Source organism: Ovis aries, chromosome 3, assembly GCF_016772045.2.
Source record: "Ovis aries strain OAR_USU_Benz2616 breed Rambouillet chromosome 3, ARS-UI_Ramb_v3.0, whole genome shotgun sequence".
Classification (NCBI taxonomy): domain Eukaryota; kingdom Metazoa; phylum Chordata; class Mammalia; order Artiodactyla; family Bovidae; genus Ovis; species Ovis aries.
The window spans coordinates 32,218,321-32,240,242 of NC_056056.1; the positions used below are offsets into that span (position 1 = coordinate 32,218,321).

General features: G+C 38.1%; 1 protein-coding gene across 13 annotated transcripts in view; it reads left to right on the forward strand.

Annotated features, from left to right (window-relative positions):
- NCOA1 (nuclear receptor coactivator 1) overlaps positions 1-21,922 on the forward strand; it is a 220,385-nt gene that overhangs the window by 154,577 nt on the left and 43,886 nt on the right. For all 13 annotated transcript variants that reach the window (XM_060411940.1, XM_027966558.3, XM_060411945.1 and 10 more), the window contains 3 exons: positions 8,116-8,263; positions 9,565-10,885; positions 13,977-14,157. In XM_060411940.1, coding sequence (XP_060267923.1) covers positions 8,116-8,263; positions 9,565-10,885; positions 13,977-14,157 — 1,650 coding nt within the window. The remainder of the gene's footprint in view (positions 1-8,115; positions 8,264-9,564; positions 10,886-13,976; positions 14,158-21,922) is intronic.

A 21,922-nucleotide genomic window follows, 5' to 3' on the forward strand; every position in this document is an offset into this window, starting at 1 on the left:
AGATGTTGATGTACTGAATTAAAATCTCAGGTGAGGGCCCATGTATTTTAAACAAGCTCTGAAGGTGATGCTTAAGTACATCAAGTTGGAGAACTACTGGTCTGCTAAGAATGGAGAGAGATGTAAATAGCCTTTGCAGTTTCCTTGCTGCCTTGCTGCCTTTCCACTAGGGATAGTATAAAGAACTATCACTAATAGTTCTTTAGTGGCATAATATTATGCCACTGTATCCTTGATTTTCTATAAAACTTTTAAAATGTAAAACCTCTATCAGTTCAGTTCAGTCACTCAGTTGTGTCTGACTCTTTGTGACCCCATGAATTGCAGCACGCCAGGCCTCCCTGTCCATCACCAGCTCCCGGAGTTCACTCAGACTCATGTCCATTGAGTTGGTGATGCCATCTAACCATCTCATCCTCTGTCGTCCCCTTTTCCTCCTGCCCTCAATCTTTCCCAACATCAGGATGTTTTCAAATAAGTCAGCTCTTCACATCAGGTGGCCAAAATATTGGAGTTTTAGCTTCAACATCAGTCCTTCCAATGAACACCCAGGACTGATTTCCTTTAGGATTGACTGGTTGGATCTCCTTGCAGTCCAAGGGACTCTCAAGAGTCATCTCCAACACCACAGTTCAAAAGCATCAATTCTTCTGTGCTCAGCTTTCTTTATAGTCCAACTCTCATATCCATACATGACTACTGAAAAAACTATAGCCTTGACTAGACAGACCTTTGTTGACAAAGTAATGTCTCTGCTTTTTAATGTGCTGTCTGCTGCTGCTGCTAAGTCGCTTCAGTCATGTCCAACTCTGTGCGACCCCATAGACGGAAGCCCACCAGGCTCCCCCATCCCTGGGATTCTCCAGGCAAGAACACTGGAGTGGGTTGCCATTTCCTTCTCCGATGCATGAAAGTGAAAAGTGAAAGGAAAGTCGCTCAGTTGTGTCTGACTCTTAGCAACCCCATGGACTACAGCCTACCAGGCTCCTCCATCCATGGGATTTTCAAGGCAAGAGTACTGGAGTGGGGTGCTATTGCCTTCTCCGATATGCTGTCTAGGTTGGTCATAACTTTCCTTCCAAGGAGTAAGCATCTTTTAATTTCATGGCTGCCATCACCATCTGCAGTGATTTTGGAGCCCTGAAAAATAAAGTCAGCCACTGTTTCCCCATCTATTTGCCATGAAGTGATGGGACCAGATACCATGATCTTAGTTTTTCTGAATGTTGAGCTTTAAGCCAACGTTTCACTCTCCTCTTTCACTTTCATCAAGAGGCTCTTTAGTTCTTCACTTTTTGCCATAATGGTGGTGTCATCTGCATATCTGATATTTAGACAAGAAAATTGGTCCTCCATCTGTCTTTTTTCCTGCCTTTAACTTACTTTTTAAAGGCAGCAGCTGGTATAAAATCCTAATATGCATTAAAAACTTAAGTTCTTAGTTTTTCAGCTGCTTTTGACAGAGACAGCTCACAGACTGCTTTTAAAGAGTGTTGACCATTTTATTTTCCAGAATCAAAAATTGAAAACACATTTCAGCGAAACAGTACGTGGGAGCTTGCAGGATAAACTAGATTAAAGGAGTGGTTCACCACTGAGACCGGGAGGTGAGGGGGTGCTGTATGTGTATCAGGGTCACCTGAGGAACTTCCTAAACTGGGAGGAAGTTCATGTAGCTATATAGTTTCAAAAAGCTTCCTAAGTTCAGTTCAATTCAGAATCATTCTTTTAGAAAAAAGTCTAGGTTAAATGTTTCCCTAAGGTAACATTCATTTGGGACAGTTGTTAAACCAGATTTCTAGATTCTTCGAAGAGTTTCTGGGGTGTCAGTACTACCACATCAGTATCACCCCTCCTTACTAAATATTCTAAAACTCAAGGGTCAAGGATCAAAACCTGACAAAGCTAAATCAGAAAACAAGATCAGAATCTGTGATCAAATGTAATTCCGAATAGTTTAGTCCATTTCTCAGTCCTACTTATGGAGAAAATTTGGCGTGTAGAGCAGTACTCCAACCAGTCAGTCCTGTAAAGAATTATGGCTCTCATTGTTCAGTTGCTAAGACAAGTCTGACTCTTTGTGACCCCATGGACTAAAAACGCCAGGACTCCAAGTCCTTCACTCTTTCCTGGAGTTTGCTCAAACTGACATCCATTGTATTGATATGCCATCCAACCATCTCATTCTTGGTTGTCCCTTCTCCTCCTGCCCTCAGTCTTTCCCAGAAACAGTCTTTTGCAGTGAGTTGGCTCTTCACATCAGATGGCCAAAGTATTGGAGCTTCAGCTTCAGCATTAGTCCTTCCAGCACATATTCAGGGTTGATTTCCTTTAGGATTGACTGGTTTGATCTCCTTGCTGTCCAAGGGACTCCCAAGACTCTTCTCCAGCACCACAATTCAAAAGCATCAATTGTTCAGCACTCAGCCTTCTTTATGGTTCAGCTCTCACATCTGCACATGACTACTAGAAAAACCGTAGCTTTGACTATATGGACCTTTGTCAGCAAAGTGATGTCTTTGCTTTTTAATATGCTGTCTAGGTTGGTCATGGCTTTCCTCCCAAGAAGCAAGCCTCTTTTAATTTCATGGCTGCAGTCACCATCTGCAGTGATTTTGGAGCCCAGGAAAATAAAATCTGTCACTATTTCCACTTTGTCCCCTTCTGTTTGCCATGAAGTGATGAGACTGGATGCTGTGATCTTATGCTCTTTTGAATGTTGAGTTTTAAGCCAGTTTTTTTCATTCTCCTCTTTCACTCTTATCGAGAGGCTCTTTAGTTCCTCTTCCACCTAATGAGTGGTATCATCTGAGGTATATGTAGTGTATTTGAGGTTGTTGACATTTCTCCTGGCAATCTTGATTCCTGCTTGTGATTCATCCATTCCAACATTTTGCATGATGTATTCTGCGTATAAGTTAAATATGTGGGGTCGCAATGTTCAGCCTTGAAAACTCCTTTCTCAATTTTGAACCAGTCTGTTGTTCCATGTCCAGTTCTTACTGTTGCTTCTTGACCTTCATACAGGTCTCAGGAGGCAGGTAAGATGGTCTGGTATTCCCATCTCTTTAGGAATTTTCCTCAGTTTGTTGTGATAAACATAGTCAGAGGTTTGGCGTCATCAATAGAAACAGAAATAGATGTTCTTCTGGAATTCTGTTGCTTTCTCTATGATCCAGTAAATGTTAGCAATCTGATCTCTGGTTCCTCTGCCTTTTCTAAATCTAGCTTCTGTCTTTGGAAGTTCTTGGTTCATGTACTGTTGAAGTCTAGCTTGAAGGATTTTGAGCATTACTTCACTGGCATGTGAAATGAGTGCAGTTGTGTGGTAGTTTGAACATTCTTTGGCATTGCCCTTCTTTGGGATTGAAATGAAAACTAAACTTTTCCAGTACTGTGGCCACTGCTGAGGTTTCCAAATTTATTGACATATTGTGTGCAGCACTTTTACAGCACCAACTTTTAGGATTTGAAATAGCTCAGCTGGAATTCTATCACCTCTACTAGCTTTGTTTGAGGTAATGGTTCCTAAGGCCCACTTGACTTCACAATCCAGGATGTCTGGCTCTAGGTGACTGACCACACCATCATGGTTATCTGGGTCATTAAAACCTTTTTTGTATAGTTCTTCTGTGTATTGTTGGCACCTATTCTTAATATCTTCCTTCTCCAGAGGATCTTCCCTACCTAGGGATCAAACCCAAATCTCCTGCATTGCAGGCAAATTCTTTACTGTGTGAGCCACTAGAGAAGCCCTATGGCTCCAATACTAACATCTTAATTCAAAATTTTAGATTGTTATACAGGGTTGAAGCTATTAGTATAAGAGGTATCTTGGTATTGGCCGAATGTGAGTGTGACGCAGGACACAAGTACTTTGGAAGCTACGTATTTGTGGTTTTTTCTTTGGTATTTATTCAGGAAATATTCATTAAGTACCTGCTATATACCAGGCTCCATGCTAGGTATTACCTCACAGTAAACTGGCTCCATTTTAGTGATACTGGGCAAAGGTTAATTTGTATTGTTAAGTCCTAAACTTGTAAATGAGAGAGTCAGAGTTCATACCTAAATCTGATTCCTAGGCTTTTATTCTTTTCATTGATCTGTGCTGCTTTCCTTTTCCTGAGTCTTATTCTGTACATTGTTATCCAAAATAAACCATTTAACTTCAAAACTTAAACTGTAAAAAGAAAAAAAACTTGTAATAATTTTCCTGTATTAAGTTAGTAGAGGTTCCTCAATTTTAGAATTTTCATTAATTTAGCATCTTCCAAATTAAGGCAGTATAATTACCAAAGAACTCTTAATGTTTCTGTAATCCACATAAATTATCTTAATACATGCTTCAGTCAATTCAGTCAAGTCCGACTCTTTGCAACCCTGGTGACTCTTTGCAGTCTACCAGGCTTCTCTGTCCATGGGATTCTCCAGGCAAGAATAATGGAGTGGGTTGCCGTGCCCTTCACCAGGGAATCTTCCCAACCCAGGGGTCAAACAAACATCTCTTGTATCTCCTGCATTGGCAGGGGTTTTTCTATCACTGGCACTCCTGGGAAGCCCAGGTATCTTAATGTTTCCATGTTAATGTTCTCCAAGATTCTAGTTCTTTCTCACTTTACAGGGCATGTCAGTAAGTCAAGAAATTTGTCTCCAATAATTTTCATTACAAAAGTAAATCTGGATTTCTACGCAGACAAAAACATAAAATACAATATAAGCATTTGAGAAGATAGGTAAGGTTTAAAATCTGTCCTTTAAAGAAAAATGGTAGTAGTTGATCAGTATTAACAAATCAATATTAACCTATTGAGATGAAATTCAAGTTGAATTTCAATTAGCAAATATGTACTCAGTTCAGTTCAGTTGAGTCGCTCAGTCGTGTCCAACTCTTTGCGACCCCATGAATCGTAGCATGCCAGGTCCATCACCAACTCCCAGAGTTCACTCAAACTCACATCCATCGAGTCAGTGATGCCATCTAGCCATCTCTGTCATCCCCTTCTCCTCCTGTCCCCAATCCCTCCCAGCATCAGAGTCTTTTCCAGTGAGTTAACTTTTCACATGAGGTGGCCAAAGTACTGGAGTTTTAGCTTTAGCATCATTCCTTCCAAAAGAAATCCCAGGGCTGATGTCCTTTAGAATGGACTGGTTGGATCTCCTTGCAGTCCAAGGGACTCTCAAGAGTCTTCTCCAACACCACAGTTCAAAAGCATCAATTCTTCAGCGCTCAGCCTTCTTCACAGTCCAACTCTCACATCCATACATGACCACAGGAAAAACCATAGCCTTGACTAGACGGACCTTTGTTGGCAAAGTCATGTCTCCGCTTTTCAACATGCTATCTAGGTTGATCATAACTTTTCTTCCAAGGAGTAAGTGTCTTTTAATTTCATGGCTGCAGTTACCATCTGCAATGATTTTGGAGCCCAAAACAATAAAGTCTGACACTGTTTCCACTGTTTCCCCATCTATTTCCCGTGAAGTGATGGGACCAGATGCCATGATCTTTGTTTTCTGAATGTTGAGCTTTAAGCCAACTTTTTCACTCTCTTCTTTCACTTTCATCAAGAGGCTTTTTAGTTCCTCTTCACTTTCTGCCATAAGGGTGGTGTCATCTGCATATCTGAGGTTATTGATATTTCTCCTGGCAATCTTGATTCCAGCCTGTGCTTCTTCCAGCCCAGCGTTTCTCATGATGAACTCTGCATATAAGTTAAATAAGCAGGGTGACAGTATGTAGCCTTGATGTACTCCTTTTCCTATTTGGAACCAGTCTGTTGTTCCATGTCCAGTTCTAACTGTTGCTTCCTGACCTGCATATAGGTTTCTCAAGAGGCAGGTCAGGTGGTCTGTATTCCCATCTCTTGAAGAATTTTCCACAGTTTATTGTGATCCACACAGTCAAAGGCTTTGGCATAGTCAATAAAGCAGAAATAGATGTTTTTTCTGGAACTCTTGCTTTTCGATGATCCAGCAGATGTTGGCCATTTGATCTCTGGTTCCTCTGTCTTTTCTAAAACCAGCTTGAACATCTGGAAGTTCACGGTTCACATATTGCTGAAGCCTGGCTTGGAGAATTTTGAGCATTACTAGCGTGTGAGATGAGTGTATATGCAAAGCATCGTACAGTTTCAATGGAGAGTGGAAAACAAGAATGGGACATAGTATTAACTCATGTTTATTCTACCTGAAGAAGAAAAATAAATGTATAAAAGGTTATCTACTCCTACTCAAAGAACTATAGAAGAGATATTTAGGAAATAATGAAGAATAAGATTGGAAATGCAAAATGAAATTGTATGTATGGAGCTATATTGTCCAGTATTGTAGTCACTAGCCGCATCCATCTATTGAGTACCTGACATGTGGCAAATATGAGTAAGGAACTGAATTTTAAATTTCATTTAATTTTAAATTTCATTTTCCACATTATGATAGTGACTGATGACTACCATATTGGACAATGAGCTCAATGGTGAAGAGCCAATGAATGTTTCAGCAGAATGATCCTAATGAGAAATAAATACTGATGAGGAAATAGAATGACATAAGCAAAATAACATGAAATACATATTGTATCTTTTCTTGCCCTTTATATATATTTATAACTAAATATATATTTATATATTTATAACTTTCTCATTGTCCCACACTAATAATTTATCTTAAAATACCACCTTTTTGTTACAACTGTTTTTTCCAAAATATATTGTCAAAAGATATTGACAGATGGGAATTGTTAATATTTTTTAGGGCTTTGTCATAACAAACATTTAACTTATATCCTTACACAGAAATTACTGGTTTTCATTAAAGACTTTTTTATCATTTATTATTTCACTAGATACTAAATTTTTCCCTATTTTTTTCGGTAAATGTGCCAAGATTTGGCTGAAACTGCCAGATGGGTAAGAAATCCTTGCAATTAAGTTTATATCCTGATTTTGGTACTGAGGGAGATTTATGCATGTAATAGATTTCCAGCAAATTATGCCCTCTTCAGTTTACATGGTGCACCCAAGACAATAAAATAGAGCCTGTCTTAATAAAATAGAGCCTGTCTTCTCGTTGCTTAAAATAATATGTAGCTTCAAAAATTATCAATTGGTCATTTTGTCTTTTTCATATGTCTTTAAAGTGTGATTGAAGCTCTTTCTAAAATGTCTTTGAAAATAGGACTAACATTTATTACAGGCTAAATTATATAGTCATTTGTGGTAATAATTCTTATATTTAACTGAATATGATTTTTAATCTTGGTATAGCTGAATCTATCTATTAAATCTTCCTTAAAAAAGAATTCTATTGTATTACTGAAACACTGATGACTTTTTCTTATTTAGTAGTCTGGTGTAGCCTTTATGTATTTCGTAAAAATCAACCAGTAGAGTTAGAGTTTCATCTGTTTTTAATAAAGCCTTAAGACAAACGTAACTCATGTTGTGTATATAGTGATTCAATTGCCTTAATCTAGGTTTTATTCTGTATTAGTAATCAGAGGCTTTATTATTAATTTGCTTATTAGTAAACTAAATTCAAACATCAAAAATAATGTATACGACTATAATAATTTGTCAGGATGGATCTTTTTGATTCACATTCCTGAGTGAAAAACTAAATTTGAATTTCAGTTAAAGAGTTCTGCAAACTAATCAAAACTTGGTGAATTTTGTTGATATCTCAATAAAGCTATTTTTAAAAATCAGCCCGCTAACGGGGTGGAAAAGCTTGTTAGAGATAATACTGAAAAGGAGAGAGGAGAAAGTTACTTCTCGGTCTTTTATAAAATAAATTTAAGGAGCTGCCCCATTATAGGGAAAGATTAGGTTGACTTTTTTGTGGTTTGTGGTTTCTTCATAATCAGAACTTCTGTGAGGAGGCACCCATTCAAGTAGAACTGAATTAAAAATTGTTTTCAGACTGTATCTTTCACCCCGAATCGTTTCCCCCCTCAGATATCTGCTTTATCTGAAGCATACCTTGAGTCTGAGCAGGTAGCAATTGGAAGGACATTTAAATGAGGTTCTAGGTAGAAATGAGGCTTGGTAACTCTCCTCTGCCCAAAGTGTAAGTGTCAGCATTTTAACTAGGTTTCTCTTTTGTTTGAAACAGTGATGACTCGTGGCACTGCCTCCAGCCCATCCTATAGATTCATATTGAATGATGGGACAATGCTTAGCGCCCACACCAAGTGTAAACTTTGCTACCCTCAAAGTCCAGACATGCAACCTTTCATCATGGGAATTCATATCATCGACAGGTACTATTTATTTGGAGAGTTTCATATGAAATAAGTCAGTTCACATATCTCTTCTTAGAGAAGAAAGTTTTATACTCTTGATGGCTAGAAAACGAGTTTTACATTAGGCATTTAACTAGCATGGTGAGAATATAATCAATATATCCATACTGAGTTTTATAGTTTTGTCACCTAACAATAGCTTTGTTGTTCAAAAAGGGAGAAAGGAAAGGTGTGGCTGAATATAGGCTTTAGGGATAAAAACCAAAAAGATGGCTAAAACTGTCCAGCTTTCCGTATATAAACTTATGGTCTTATAAAAGATACAAGTTTATTAGTATTGTTATTTTTAATTTTAAAAGTGCTTTATTTTCATTAAGGCAAAACTCAGTAGCTTCTGAGTTCAAGTTGACAGTTTGCCAAGCTACAAATTATTTAACTATCAACTTGAGATATTTGAATGTCACTGCCTCTAATTTGTTCTCCTCTCAAAATGTGTTTTACACTATTATATATGGTAAATTCATGAAACCATTCTTTTATCCTATGAATTATTCAAGACTACATTTACAACTATTTAAAATCTAGCATTAAACAAAAACAAAGACATTTTCCCTCACTTCATCTTTCCCTCATCTGATATATTTGCTTATTGGAACATGGTAATACCAGTCACAAATCTGTTGTCCTAATTATGGATTTGAGTAAAAGAACTTGATGAAAATCTGAATTCAGTATTCTGCTTTTTCTAATTTTAGTTTAATTTATGCTTGTGAGTGGAATTAGCACAGTTCTTTTTTTCATATTGTGATTTCTCTTTCAAAACATCTGCTATGTCTGCATGTCACCCTTTTTAATTTTTACATCAGTGACACAGTATTTTCCTTACCCAGTCTTCCTCTTTGGAGTTGAAATACTTGAAAGCTATAATGAAGGGAGTCATGAGTAAATACTTTGTAACCAGAAGTGTGGGAAGTTTCTCTTTCCACCAAAAGTCTGATGTAGTGTTAATTATTTGTATTAAATTTTGTAAAGTTTTAAAGTATATATATTGGAAGTTTTCCAAGGTCAGGAAAGATTTCTTGCACATTTAACTATTATCAAATGTGCAGTATCTTAAACATTATTTTCCCATGAAGTGTTCTAACATTTCACCATGGTACTAACAGTCCACTGTTTTCTTTAGTTTAAAGTAATACAGAAGCTTTTTACTTGATAGTTTGCAACATTATTGAGGTTAATGGTCTTGTCTTATAATGTGCTTCATAAAATATTATAATGGAAACCAATGACGATATCTGAATGTCTTTTCCCCTGTCTAGGGAACACAGTGGTCTTTCTCCTCAAGATGACACTAATCCTGGAATGTCAGTGCCCCGGGTAAACCCTTCCGTCAATCCCAGTATCTCTCCAGCTCACGGTGTGGCCCGTTCATCTACCTTGCCGCCATCCAGCAGCAACATGGTACCCACCAGAGTAAACCGCCAGCAGAGCTCAGACCTTCATAGCAGCAGTCATAGCAATTCTAGCAACAACCAAGGGAGTTTTGGATGCTCACCTGGAAATCAGATTGTAGCCAGTGTTGCCTTAAACCAGGGACAGGCCAGTTCCCAGAGCACTAATCCCCCTTTAAACCTCAATAATTCCCCTATGGAAGGTACAGGAATATCCCTTGCACAGTTCATGTCTCCAAGGAGACAAGTTAGTTCTGGATTGGCAACAAGGCCCAGGATGCCAAACAATTCATTTCCTCCTAATATTCCGACATTAAGCTCCCCTGTTAGCATGACAAGTACTGCCTGTAATAATAGTAACCGATCCTATTCAAACATCCCAGTAACACCTTTACAGAGTATGAATGAAGGACCCAATAACTCTGTTGGCTTCTCTGCCAGCTCTCCAGTCCTCAGGCAGATGAGCTCACAGAATTCACCTAGTAGATTAAATATACAACCAGCAAAAGCTGAATCCAAAGATAACAAAGAGATTGCATCCATTTTAAATGAAATGATTCAGTCTGACAACAGCTCTAATGACAGCAAACCTCTGGATTCTGGGCTTCTACATAACAATGACAGACTCTCAGATGGAGACAATAAATACTCTCAAACCAGTCACAAACTAGTGCAGCTTTTGACAACGACTGCAGAGCAGCAGTTACGGCATGCTGATATAGACACAAGTTGCAAAGAGGTACTCTCTTGCACAGGCACTTCCACCTCTGCCTCTACTAACTCTTCAAGTGGTTCTTGCCCCTCCTCTCATAGCTCACTGACTGAGCGGCACAAAATCCTACACCGTCTCTTACAGGAGGGTAGCCCCTCGGATATCACAACTTTGTCTGTGGAGCCTGATAAGAAGGACAGTGCATCTGCTTCTGTGTCAGTGACTGGACAGGTCCAGGGAAATTCCAGTGTAAAACTGGAACTGGATGCCTCCAAGAAAAAAGAATCAAAAGACCATCAGCTCCTACGCTACCTTTTAGATAAAGATGAGAAAGATTTAAGATCCACTCCGAACCTGAGCCTGGATGATGTAAAGGTGAAGGTGGAAAAGAAAGAGCAGATGGATCCTTGTAACACAAACCCAGCCCCCATGACCAAGCCTGCTCCTGAGGAAATTAAACTGGAGTCACAGAGCCAGGTAGGTAATTCTTTACTTCATAGGATGAACATTCCTAGTTATTTTTTCTTTTATTTTTTTCCATGCATAGATTATATTTGGATTCAGGCTATGTTTTGCCCCATCCATTGGGCACATATTAAAAGACTAATACCAATGGTTGAAAATCCACAGGATGCCCTCAAAGTTCTCTTTGGAACCTTGGAGGGTTACAAAATTTAGTGTGGCATTCTAAGAAAGTAGATGTTTCTTTCGATAAAGTCAGAGTTCACATCTTTGGAGATTTTAGAAAAAATACCTTCTATGCCCCCTCCTCTCATCTCTCCACCTATTAAATCCAGCTCTTTCAGAATAGAGCCCAGAAACTTGTATTTTAAAGACTTCCCAGAGAACTCTGATAGGTAACTAAGTTTGGGAACCGCCAATGTAAGTGAAATGAGAGAGAAATGTGAGGAGGTGGACACGGGTGCCTAGTCTGGCTTGCTTTGCTATTTAATTTCCTTTGAAACGTTTTCTAAAGTCATTTTCCTTCTCACTCTAACCACTCTCAACCCCCAGCCCCCATCAGATAGAGACTTTGAGTATTCCGGATAGTAGGGTATATAACATGCTCTGAAACAGAAGTAAATCCAAATAAACCTTTGTGTAAATTCTTATGGATCAGGTACCTCTTTGTTTAGGCTGGGGTAGCGGGTGGTGAAAAGTGATAGGCAGCTTCATTTATTGAATAATTGCAGTGGATTCTGAAGGAATTTAAGAAAAGCAGAAAATGTTATTCCTCCCCGCTAGAAGCTTATGCATTATTTAGAAAGAATATAGACATCCGTGAAATAGCTGAAAATGTATTTACAAAGCAGTTTATTAATAAGATTCTTCCTTGTGAAACCAAATTCACACTTAGTATGTATAGATCCTAGAGTTTCTTGAGTCAGCTTTATTTTTTGCCCTCATCTTCCAGAAGCCTCTCTCTCCTCTGAGGCATACTACATTCTAGGTGCATGGAAGCCCTTCCTATTCCTGGGATAAGCCATATCTCTTCTAAGCATCTTCTGCTTTGCTCTCTTTTCTATGTCTGCTGAACTTCTACTCATCATTTAAACACAGTTCACAATCGTTCACACATAGTACACAATCATTTCTGTAAAGCTTCCTGCAGTAGCTCTAGTTAGACATTCTTTTCCTCGAATGCTCAGAGTCTCTGTATTGTCTCTATTTACTATTTGTAATAACACTGTTTTGGTTATTTCTTTACGCATGTACTCTTCGAGAAGGTTGTCCTATGTTTCTTGGTACAGCTAAACTAATGTCATGTTTCTAAACTGAATAATAGCTTTAAATAACAACATTAAAATTCTCAGTCTTTAAAATTGACTTCAAAAGTAACAGCTTCAAGAAAATGCCATTGTACACTATCTTGGCACATCTGTTTTGGTGTACATACATGCACTTCTGCTGAGTTTATACCTGGGGAGTGGAATTACAGGATCATAAAATATGTGTGTGTTGATCTTTAGCAGATAATGCCAGTTTTTCCAGGGTATGAGAATTCCTTCTAGTTGTTCCATGTCCTTATTAATACTTGGTGTTGTCTATCTTTTTAACTTATAGCCATTCTGGGATCTGTGTAGTGATATTTCATAGTTTTAATTTGCCTTCCCCTAATAAATATCTGGGCTTCCCAAGTGGCACTAGTAATAAAGAACCCTCCTGCCAATGCAGGAGACAGAGATACATGTTCGATCCCTGGGTCGGGAAGATCCCCTGGAGGAGGGCATGGCAACCCACTCCAGTATTCTTGCTTGGAGAATCCCATGGACTGTGGAGCCTGGTTGGCTACAGTCCATCAGGTTACACGGTTGTACATTATTGAAGTGACTTAGCACACAATAAGTATTTATTGGTCATTTGAATGTTTTCTTTTGTAAATAGTCTGTCGAAGTGTTTTGCCCATTTTCCCAATATGTTGTATTTTTCCTATTGATGTGTAAGAGTTCTTTACACATTTTGGGCGAGTCATTTATTGGTTATATATTTACAGATGACTTCTCTATACTGTGTCTTGCCTTTTCTCTCTGTTAATGGTGCTTTTTGATGAAGTGAAGTTCTCCATTTTAATGTAGACTCCAAATTGTCAGTTTTTTCCTTTTTGATTAGTAGTTTGTGCACATGCCACGAAAGATGTGTTTAAAAATAGTCATAGTAGTTTTACTTATATTAGCCCCAAACCAGAAAAATTCCCAAATCCGTCACTAGAATTGATAAATATATATTGTAGCATATTCATACAGTGGGACACTATTCAGCATCAGAAACAAAATGAACTGCTACTACCTGGAACAGCATGTCTAAACTTGAGAAATGTAATGTGAAAGAAGCCAGACATTTAAAAAAATATGTACATATAATTCTACAATCTAGGAAGAAATTTTAGTTGAATCAAGTAATAAAACCCAAACAGCTAGACATTTTATGTTTATGAATTATCTTCAGGTAACCGTCATGGAATAATGTGAAATAAAGGTCAATTTTCTCCTATGCCTAGCCACAGACAGATGTAAGAACTCCCTACCTATGATAGAAAATACATTTCCTACTCTGTTAAGTCTTTAAATGGGAAGTGACCTTTCTGGGATATTTGAAGCTAATATTCATTTAAAAAATTTCGCAAACTTTAAGAAATTATTTTTAAAAAGTATGTCAATGTAAATATATTTTTTACTCCTTCATAAAGTAACCATTTTATAAAATTTTGAAAAATATGACAGGAAAAAATTACTCATGATGTTATTGTCATTAACAGAGTACTCTCAATATCTCTTTCCAGTTCAGTCTTTTTCCAGTGTGTACATTTTATACCAAAATATAATAGATAAGCAGTGTGTGTATGTTGTCTTATATCCTGCAGTATATCAGTACCATAAACTTCCACATTTTGTTCCAGTGTTAGGTCATGCTATTTCATTGAGGCCCCAGTCTTTCTAATTATTTCTTCTTTCTTCATTCTCTCATAGTCACACTCAATTCATATATTTTAAAGGAACAACTTGTTTTCTACTTTCTTTCAGGTGAAAGTGTAGAATGTGCTTCCTCTAACTTTGGTTTCCGTTCTTAGTTTACAGCTGACCTTGACCAGTTTGATCAGTTACTACCCACGCTGGAGAAGGCACCACAATTGCCAGGCTTATGTGAGACAGAGAGGATGGATGGTGCAGTCACCAATGTGGCCATCAAATCAGAGATCCTGCCATCTGCACTTCAGTCCACCACTGCCAGGCCCACTTCCAGGCTGAACAGTATGTGTTGGGGACAGAACTTCATTTTAAATGTTTAATGATGATATGGATTAGAGCTTTGTCTCTCATAATTATTGTGTGGACCTTTTGTTTATTGGGAGTGAAGTATCTTTTCATTAATGCCACAGTAAGTAGTATATAGTTGATTTTAGATATATGAATGTCACTCATCTTGTGTATTTTAAGTTATAGTATAGTCTCTACTTTTTAATAGGTAATTTTAAGGTGAGCAGTTGATATTAAGAGTAATTTTATGTTCTCACCCAACCCTTCCAGAGTAGGACTTTCAGAAGTATAATGTTGGGTCAGATTATGTTTCCAAAGTGTCTTTCTTGAACACTAGTTCCATAAATTGTGAAGAAAAGTATTTTGTGCTGACATATACTGGATAAATGCTTCATGACATATATACCATTCCTTAGTGTATATTAGAGGTTTCATGAAGTCCTGTGTTAGAGAAACTAGTTTAGTTTTTTAATTTTTTTGCTTTTCTTGTTGCCTATCTTATTATTTAAATTTAAATATTTATTTAACCCAACATTTACCAGACTTTTCTTGATTATGGAATTCCTTTTGTCAAGTAATATGTGTCACCCCACAGAGTGAGTTTTTCATGGAGACAACTGTGTTGAAATAGGTCATGACTGTTCTCGCCCATGTTAATATTTTCCTACTTAAGAGACACTTTGAACAGTATATTTCCAGTTCATGAAGCTAGAGCTATTATATTATTTTCACCTGTCAGATTTGAAGTTGAAAAAAATAGTGGTGATAATTCCATTGTGTGACCTTGAAAGTAAAGGAACCTAACCAGCTCACTTTCAAAATTTGCCTATCCCTCATCTCATGGGACCAGATGTGGGGCTTGTTTATTTCAGTCTTACCTCAGCTTTTAGCTATCATGACACAACTCCTGAAAGCTTACCAAGATTTCTAGGCATTTGGAAAGAAAAACCTCAGATCATCTCTGACATTTTGGGAAGCAGTTTTTCAGCTGACCAGAACACCAGATGAGAGCAGGAGCCTAGGTTGAAGTCTCACATTTCCCGTTTATTATTAATAACAGCTATACCTTCAGCAAAAGAATGTTCTGAACCTCATTCTCTTTATCTACAAAATAAGGATTTGTTGTTCAGTTGTTTAAGTCGTGCCCGACTCTTTGTGACCCCACACACTGCAGCACGCCAGGCTCCCCTGTCCTTCTCCATCTCCTGGAGCTTGCACAGACTCATGTCCGTTGAGTTGGTGAGGCCATCCAACTGTCTCGGCCTCTGTCATCCCCTTCTCCTCCTACCTTCGATCCTTCCTAGTACTGGGGTCTTTTCCAGTGAGTCGGGTCTTTTCCAGTGATTCAGCTCTTTTATTATTATACCATAAGAATTAGATGAAATGATTTCAGAAGTCTTCTAATTGAAATTAGACTCTAGACTCTGGGATATCAGGCACAGGTAGGGAAACAATGAGGTATAAGGCCAAAAGGAGATAAAATAAGAGTTTGTGAATTGATTGGTTCGATCCTGGTCCTTCCCCTTCTGTTGTGGGAAACTGGAGGAGTTATCTTGAGAGATACCACATGGCCAAAAGAAGATGTTGGGATGTGGGTATTTATGGGGAAATCCCTAAAGTGCAAAGGTCATGCTGCCATCTTAAATATCCAATAGTGGGACTTAACTGATGGTCTTTTAGTTAAGACTCTGTGCTTCCAATGCAGGGGGCACAGGTTCGACCCCTGCTCAGAGAACTAAGATCCCACATGCCAAATGACATGACCAAAAACTAAAAATAAATAAAATAACAGTAATAAGTATCCAACAGTGAAGGCTACAAGCAGGCACAAGCCTTGCACAGAACCCAACCAGTCAGTGTTTTAGAACACTGTATCTGTTTAGAACAAACACAGCCAAAGACCATCAGGACTTGAAGCCTGTAACATAAAAGAGAGCAAACTAACCAGATAAAAAGAGTATACAGTGGAAATATATAATGAGTATATGGACTAACAGTTTTTGAAAAAATACATCATCCATGAAGAAAAAAAGGACAAAAGCAAGAAAGGACTTTTGGAAATTAGATATCCAAAATTTTTAAATTTCAAGAGAAATATTAGGAAATAAGACTGAGAAAATCTTTCAGAGAAAGCAAAAGACAAATAGAAAGTAGGCAAGAAAAAGTTAGGTTGACCTACGAGAGCCAATAGCAACTAATAAAAATTTCAGAAACAGTGAGGGGGGAAAAGAGCTTTCCAGGTGGCGCTATGGTAAAGAACCTGCCTGCCAATGCAGAAGACACAAGAGACGTGGGTTCAATCCCTGGAGAATCCTATGGACAGAGGAGCCTGAAGGGCTGTAGGCCATAGGGTTGCACAGAGTCAGACATGACTGAAGTGACGTACCATGCAGTATGCATGAGGGGGGAAGATGGAAAAGAAGATATTTTCAAACAAACAAACAAAAAAAGGATTTTCTAAAACTGAAGGACATAATTCTTCAGAGTGAAATGATTCAACAAGTATTCAACACACACACACACACACACAAAAGACCTGTACCAAAACTTATTATCATATAATTCTAAAACATCAGAGATAAAGATTCTAAAAGCTTGCAGAGAGCTGTGAATTGTATATAGTGAATTGTAATGACCAAAACTTGGAAGCTATCAAGCCACAGAAAGACATGGAGAAACCTTAAATGAATATTGCTGAGTGGAAGAAACCAACCTGAAAAGGTTACGTACTTTATGATTCCAACTATATGGCATTTTGGAAAAGGCAAAACTAGAGACAGTAAAAAGATTAATGATTGCCAGGGAGAGGGATAAATCGGCGGAACATGGGTAATTTTTAGAGCAGTGAAACTATTCTGTATGATACTGTAATGGTGGATACATGTTATTTTACATTTATCAAAACCGCTAGAATGAGCAATGCAGAGTGAACCCTAATGTAAACTGTGGGCTTTATTTAATGAAAATGTGCCAGTGTTCATCAATTCTAACAAATATACCACACTAATGTAAGATGTTAATAATAGGGGAAACAGCCCGATCTAAAAAATGGGCAAAGAATTTTAAAATATATTTCATAAAAGAAGATATGAAAGTTGCAAGTAAGCACATAAGAAGATGGTCAGTGTTTTTAACCATCAAGGAAATGTGAATTAAAACTATAATGCAGTACTGCTACATACTCACTGAAATATCTAGCATTTAAAAAACTGACAAAACAAAATGATGGCAAAGATGTGGGGCAACTTGAACTTTGGTGTTGCTGGTAGCAATGTAAAAGGGTAAAACAGATTTGGAAAATTGTTCAGCCATTTCTCTTAAACATGCTTTTACCATGTGACCCAGCAATTCAATTCTTAGTTATTGGAGACAGAGCCAAATGAAAGCATGTGTTCATCAAAAACTTGACCACAAATATTCACATAGCTTTATTCATGGTAGTCTCAAACGGGAAACAGTTTGAATGTTCATCAACAAGGAAATGGCTTATTTATAAAATGAAATACTGCTCAACAGTGAAAAGGAAGGGACGGTTAGTGCAGGGCATGAATTATTCTCAAAAATGTGATGAGTGAAAAAAGTGAAGATCATTGGTTGCCAGTGGTGGGGTGAAAGTAGGGAAGATTGATAGCCAAGGAGCCGGAGGGAATTTTTAAAGGTGATAGAAATATTCTGTTTTCCTGATTGAGGTGGAAGATTATGTATGGGTTTATACTTTTGCCAAGTTTATTGAAATGTGCACTGAAAATCAGTGCATATTTATATAAACTCTATATTAATAAAGTTTATTTTAGAAATACCAGCGGTTAGAATGATTTCTGACCTGTAATCAGGCATCCAACTTCTAGTAGTTGTGAAGGCTGAAATAAAGACATTTTTGGATATAAAAGGGCACAAATACTTGCATAGTATTTTTACCTTCTCTAATTAAGGCCCTTGAAGATATATTGGATTGGCCAAAAAGTTCATTCAGATTTTCTGACAAACTTTTTTGCCAACCCATACTTCAGCAAGGGAGAATACCAAAAAAGAGAGGCTTACAGGGTCCAGGGAAACAGAGGATCTGAAAAGAAGTCCAGGAATGATAGGTGATCAGCCAGATTAGAGAACAACACATATAAATTGGAGTAGCAGGCCCAAGTCTTCTGAAAAGACGGCCTCCAAGGAAGAAATAAAATTTCTCTCTGCGTTTATAGAAAAGGTTATTGATAGATTCATGTCAAAAATGTTGAAGCATCTGAAAAAGTCTCCCAGAAAAGTAGGAAAATGAAAAAAATAAACTAATTTTTAACTCAAGAAAAATGAAAGCATGATATAAGAAGGGATGTTTGTATACAATATGACTTAGCAGTAAGTAATATTTGGTAGTCCTAAGAATCTAAATATTAATATTTTATTTTTGAAAAAGCAATGATCTCTGTTAGGGAATTGGGAGCATAGGAGGTAGTAAGAGTGGTAGATGTGAGGAAACTGAAGCCCCATCTATCATGATGGGGACTCAGAAACTTAAAATGGAGATATTTTAGAAATTGGCAGATGCCAAAGAAAACAGACAAGTTGGGAATGGTTGTCTCTGTTGAAAGGGGAGTAATCAAAGGGTCAGAAGGGACAAGACAGAAAACTATTCTTATTCATAGACATTTTGGTTCTGACTTTTGAAGTTTTGTATATGTGTTACTTTGATGAAAATTAAAGTTAATAAAAACAGACAGTGTCTTCTAGCTCTCCAGTCTGTGAAAGTGGAATGTTTTTCATTAATAATCCATCTTGAGTCAAATAGCTCCTTTTTCTGTCTTAAGATTTCCTCCCCTGAAAACAGCTTTACATACATGTGCTCAGTCAGTCAGTCATGTCCAGCTCTTTGAGACCCCATGGACTGTAGCCCACCAGGCTCCTCTGTCTATGGGATTTTCTAGGCAAGAATACTGGAATAGATTGTCATTTTCTCCTCTAGGGTATCTTCTCAACCCAGGGATTAAACCTGCGTCTCTTGCCTCTCCTGCATTGTTAGGCGGATTCTTTACCACTAGCACCACCTGGAAAAGTTTGTAAATAGGCCAGACACTTGCTCCTTGGAAGAAAAGCTATGACAAACCTAGATAGCATATTAAAAGGCAGATATATTACTTTGCCAACAAAGGTCTGTCTAGTCAAAGCTATGGTTTTTCCAGTAGTCATATACATATGTGAGAGTTGAACTATAAAGAAAGCTGAGCACTGAAGAATTGATGCTTTTGAACTGTGGTGTTGGAGAAGACTCTTGAGAGTCTCTTGTACTGCAAGGAGATCCAACCAGTCAATCCTAAAGGAAATCAGTCCTGAATATTCATTTGAAGGACTGATGCTGAAGCTGAAACTTCAGTACTTTGGCCACCTGATGTGAAGAACCAACTCATCAGAAAAGACCCTGATGCTGGGAAATATTGAAGGCTGGAGGAGAAGGGGACAACAGAACGTGAGATGATTGGATGGCATCACCGATTTGATGGACATGAGTTGAGTAAGCTCTGGGAAGTGGTGATGGACAGGAAAGCCTGGCGTGCTGCAGTCCGTGGGGTTGCAAAGAGTCAGACACAACTGAGCAACTGAACTGAACTGATCTGAGTAGGTTGTCAGTCCATTCAGACTGAGTGACTGAACTAACTGAACTGAGGCCAGAATCTGTTAAACCTTGGGCTGTAGTGTTGCTGAAAGCCAGAGAGAGAGGAGTGAAATGAGGTAAATGAGGAGAGGGTGATCGCTGCAGACTGTGTTTCCATGCAAATAAGAAAGAAACGAGAAGAAAAAGGAAAAGAGGACAAAGGACTGGAGAAAGAAAAAAGAAGATGAGGACAAAAATGTAATAACTCACAAAGGGAAGAGAATAGCTTCTGAGTCTCTGCCACCTCTAGCCTCTACACTGTCCGCCACTACCTTTCACCCGAGCCAGACTCCATTATCAGATGGCTGATTCCACGCCTTAACTTTGTGCCCAAAGGTCTTGCATAAGACAGTTGAACTATTCACCACCTATTCGAACTCCTGGATCTATCTGCCATGTCACTTATCTTTTCTGTCACACTTACCTTGCCCTTGCCCATATGCACTGTATTCTGAGAGAATCTCTGGGCCAGATTTTCCAGATCAAAACTGAATCTTCAACCATATCCATCCTGCTCCTCAGTCAGTCTGTTGAGTTCTTTAAATTGTAGTGATCACGTGTGTGGAAATTTTTTTCATGGAAGTCTATTGCCTTTTATATATACGATAGACTTTTAAATCTGTGTATTGATAATTTTGGCATACTTTTGGCATCCGTTTTCTGTAACAATCTTTTTTCTCCTCAAAGTTTGTTTCTTTGTTAAATTTGCCATCTTTCCTTCCTGCTGTTGACTTTTCTTGAATGTTTTGGTGAACCAGGGCTGTCTGTGTACGTATACTGAAAAAGACTTAGAAGGAAACACCGTGGTAGCTAGAGTGTCTCTTCAGCTAGAGTGAGAGGCCCTTTTGCTCTGGCAGTGAGTGTAGGTTCTGATTATAGAAGCCCTGATGCTCAGTTGTTGTTGTGAAGGAGTGGGGGCTGGTGAGAGGGAAATCCCTTGTGGCAGCCCTCACACCCACTTTGGGAGATTCCCTGGGCAGAACTCCCACACTGAGTCATGTCCTCACCACTTTAATCCCATGGGCAGACGCCAGAGTCAGCTGCACTCAGAGCAGGGCCTGGTGACAGCTGTTCAGTTGTCCTTTAATTATCCCGGCAGTCACCCATGGCCTGTTCCTTTACTTGCTCAAATGACCACTGAGCCTGGAGTTGTTCTGGTGTCCCTCTGAGTAACTCCCTCTTTTGGAAAGTCTCCCCTTTTGTCCTAATGTGAGTGTTTTAGTTTAGGTAAACTTCTGCATCAGTTTCATCTTTCCATCTGTTTTGTTTTCATTGTTCTAGTCAGCTACCATGCTACTGCTTTCACCTCTCCTTCAGCTGTAGATTTATTGTCCCTTTCAGTTACCTTTATTTCCATGAAAATTTTGGGTGTAGAATAAAACAGATGGTAAATCTGTCACATTGGACCAAAAATGTTCCATAGATCTACTTACGTACAAGAAAACTAAGGTCCAAAGAAAGAAAACACACACAGATAAAAACTTGCCCAAAGTTATCCAGTTAGTGTACGCGCAGAACCAGGATTTAAATTTCAGCCTGCCTGGTTTCAAAACACATTGTTTATAGGCAACACACACACACACACACACACACACACACACCCATGCAGTGTGACCATGTGACTTTATTTTGTTAGAAATGTACTATAAGAGCACATTAAAAGAATTTAGGAAGATCTTGATCAAAACATATATAATGTGCTCTCTTAGCAGTACCTTCAAAACCTCTGCCGTGTCTTTTTGTCCGTCTTCAAATTCCTATATTTTAAAGGTGGATTTGACTTTTGAAGTTTTGTGAAGTAATTTGGAGCTAAATTTGTTGATCCAAAAAGAATAATACTTTTTAAAAAATCAGAATCAAACTTAGATGTAGTTAGAAGTATTTTCCTGAAGGGCTTGTATACTAGATAAGACAGTTCTAGAAGAATTCCAAAAATATTTGAACACTGGCAACACTACTGAAGTGAATGAATGACCTCCTGCTCATTTTTTTGTTCTGTGAACATGCACATTCTGAGGTTTAAATTTTTTTTAATTTTATTAATCTGTAATACACTGAGTGTTGTATAACTAAAAATTAATGTTTCACATAAAACATTTTCAGTATTCAAAAAAATCC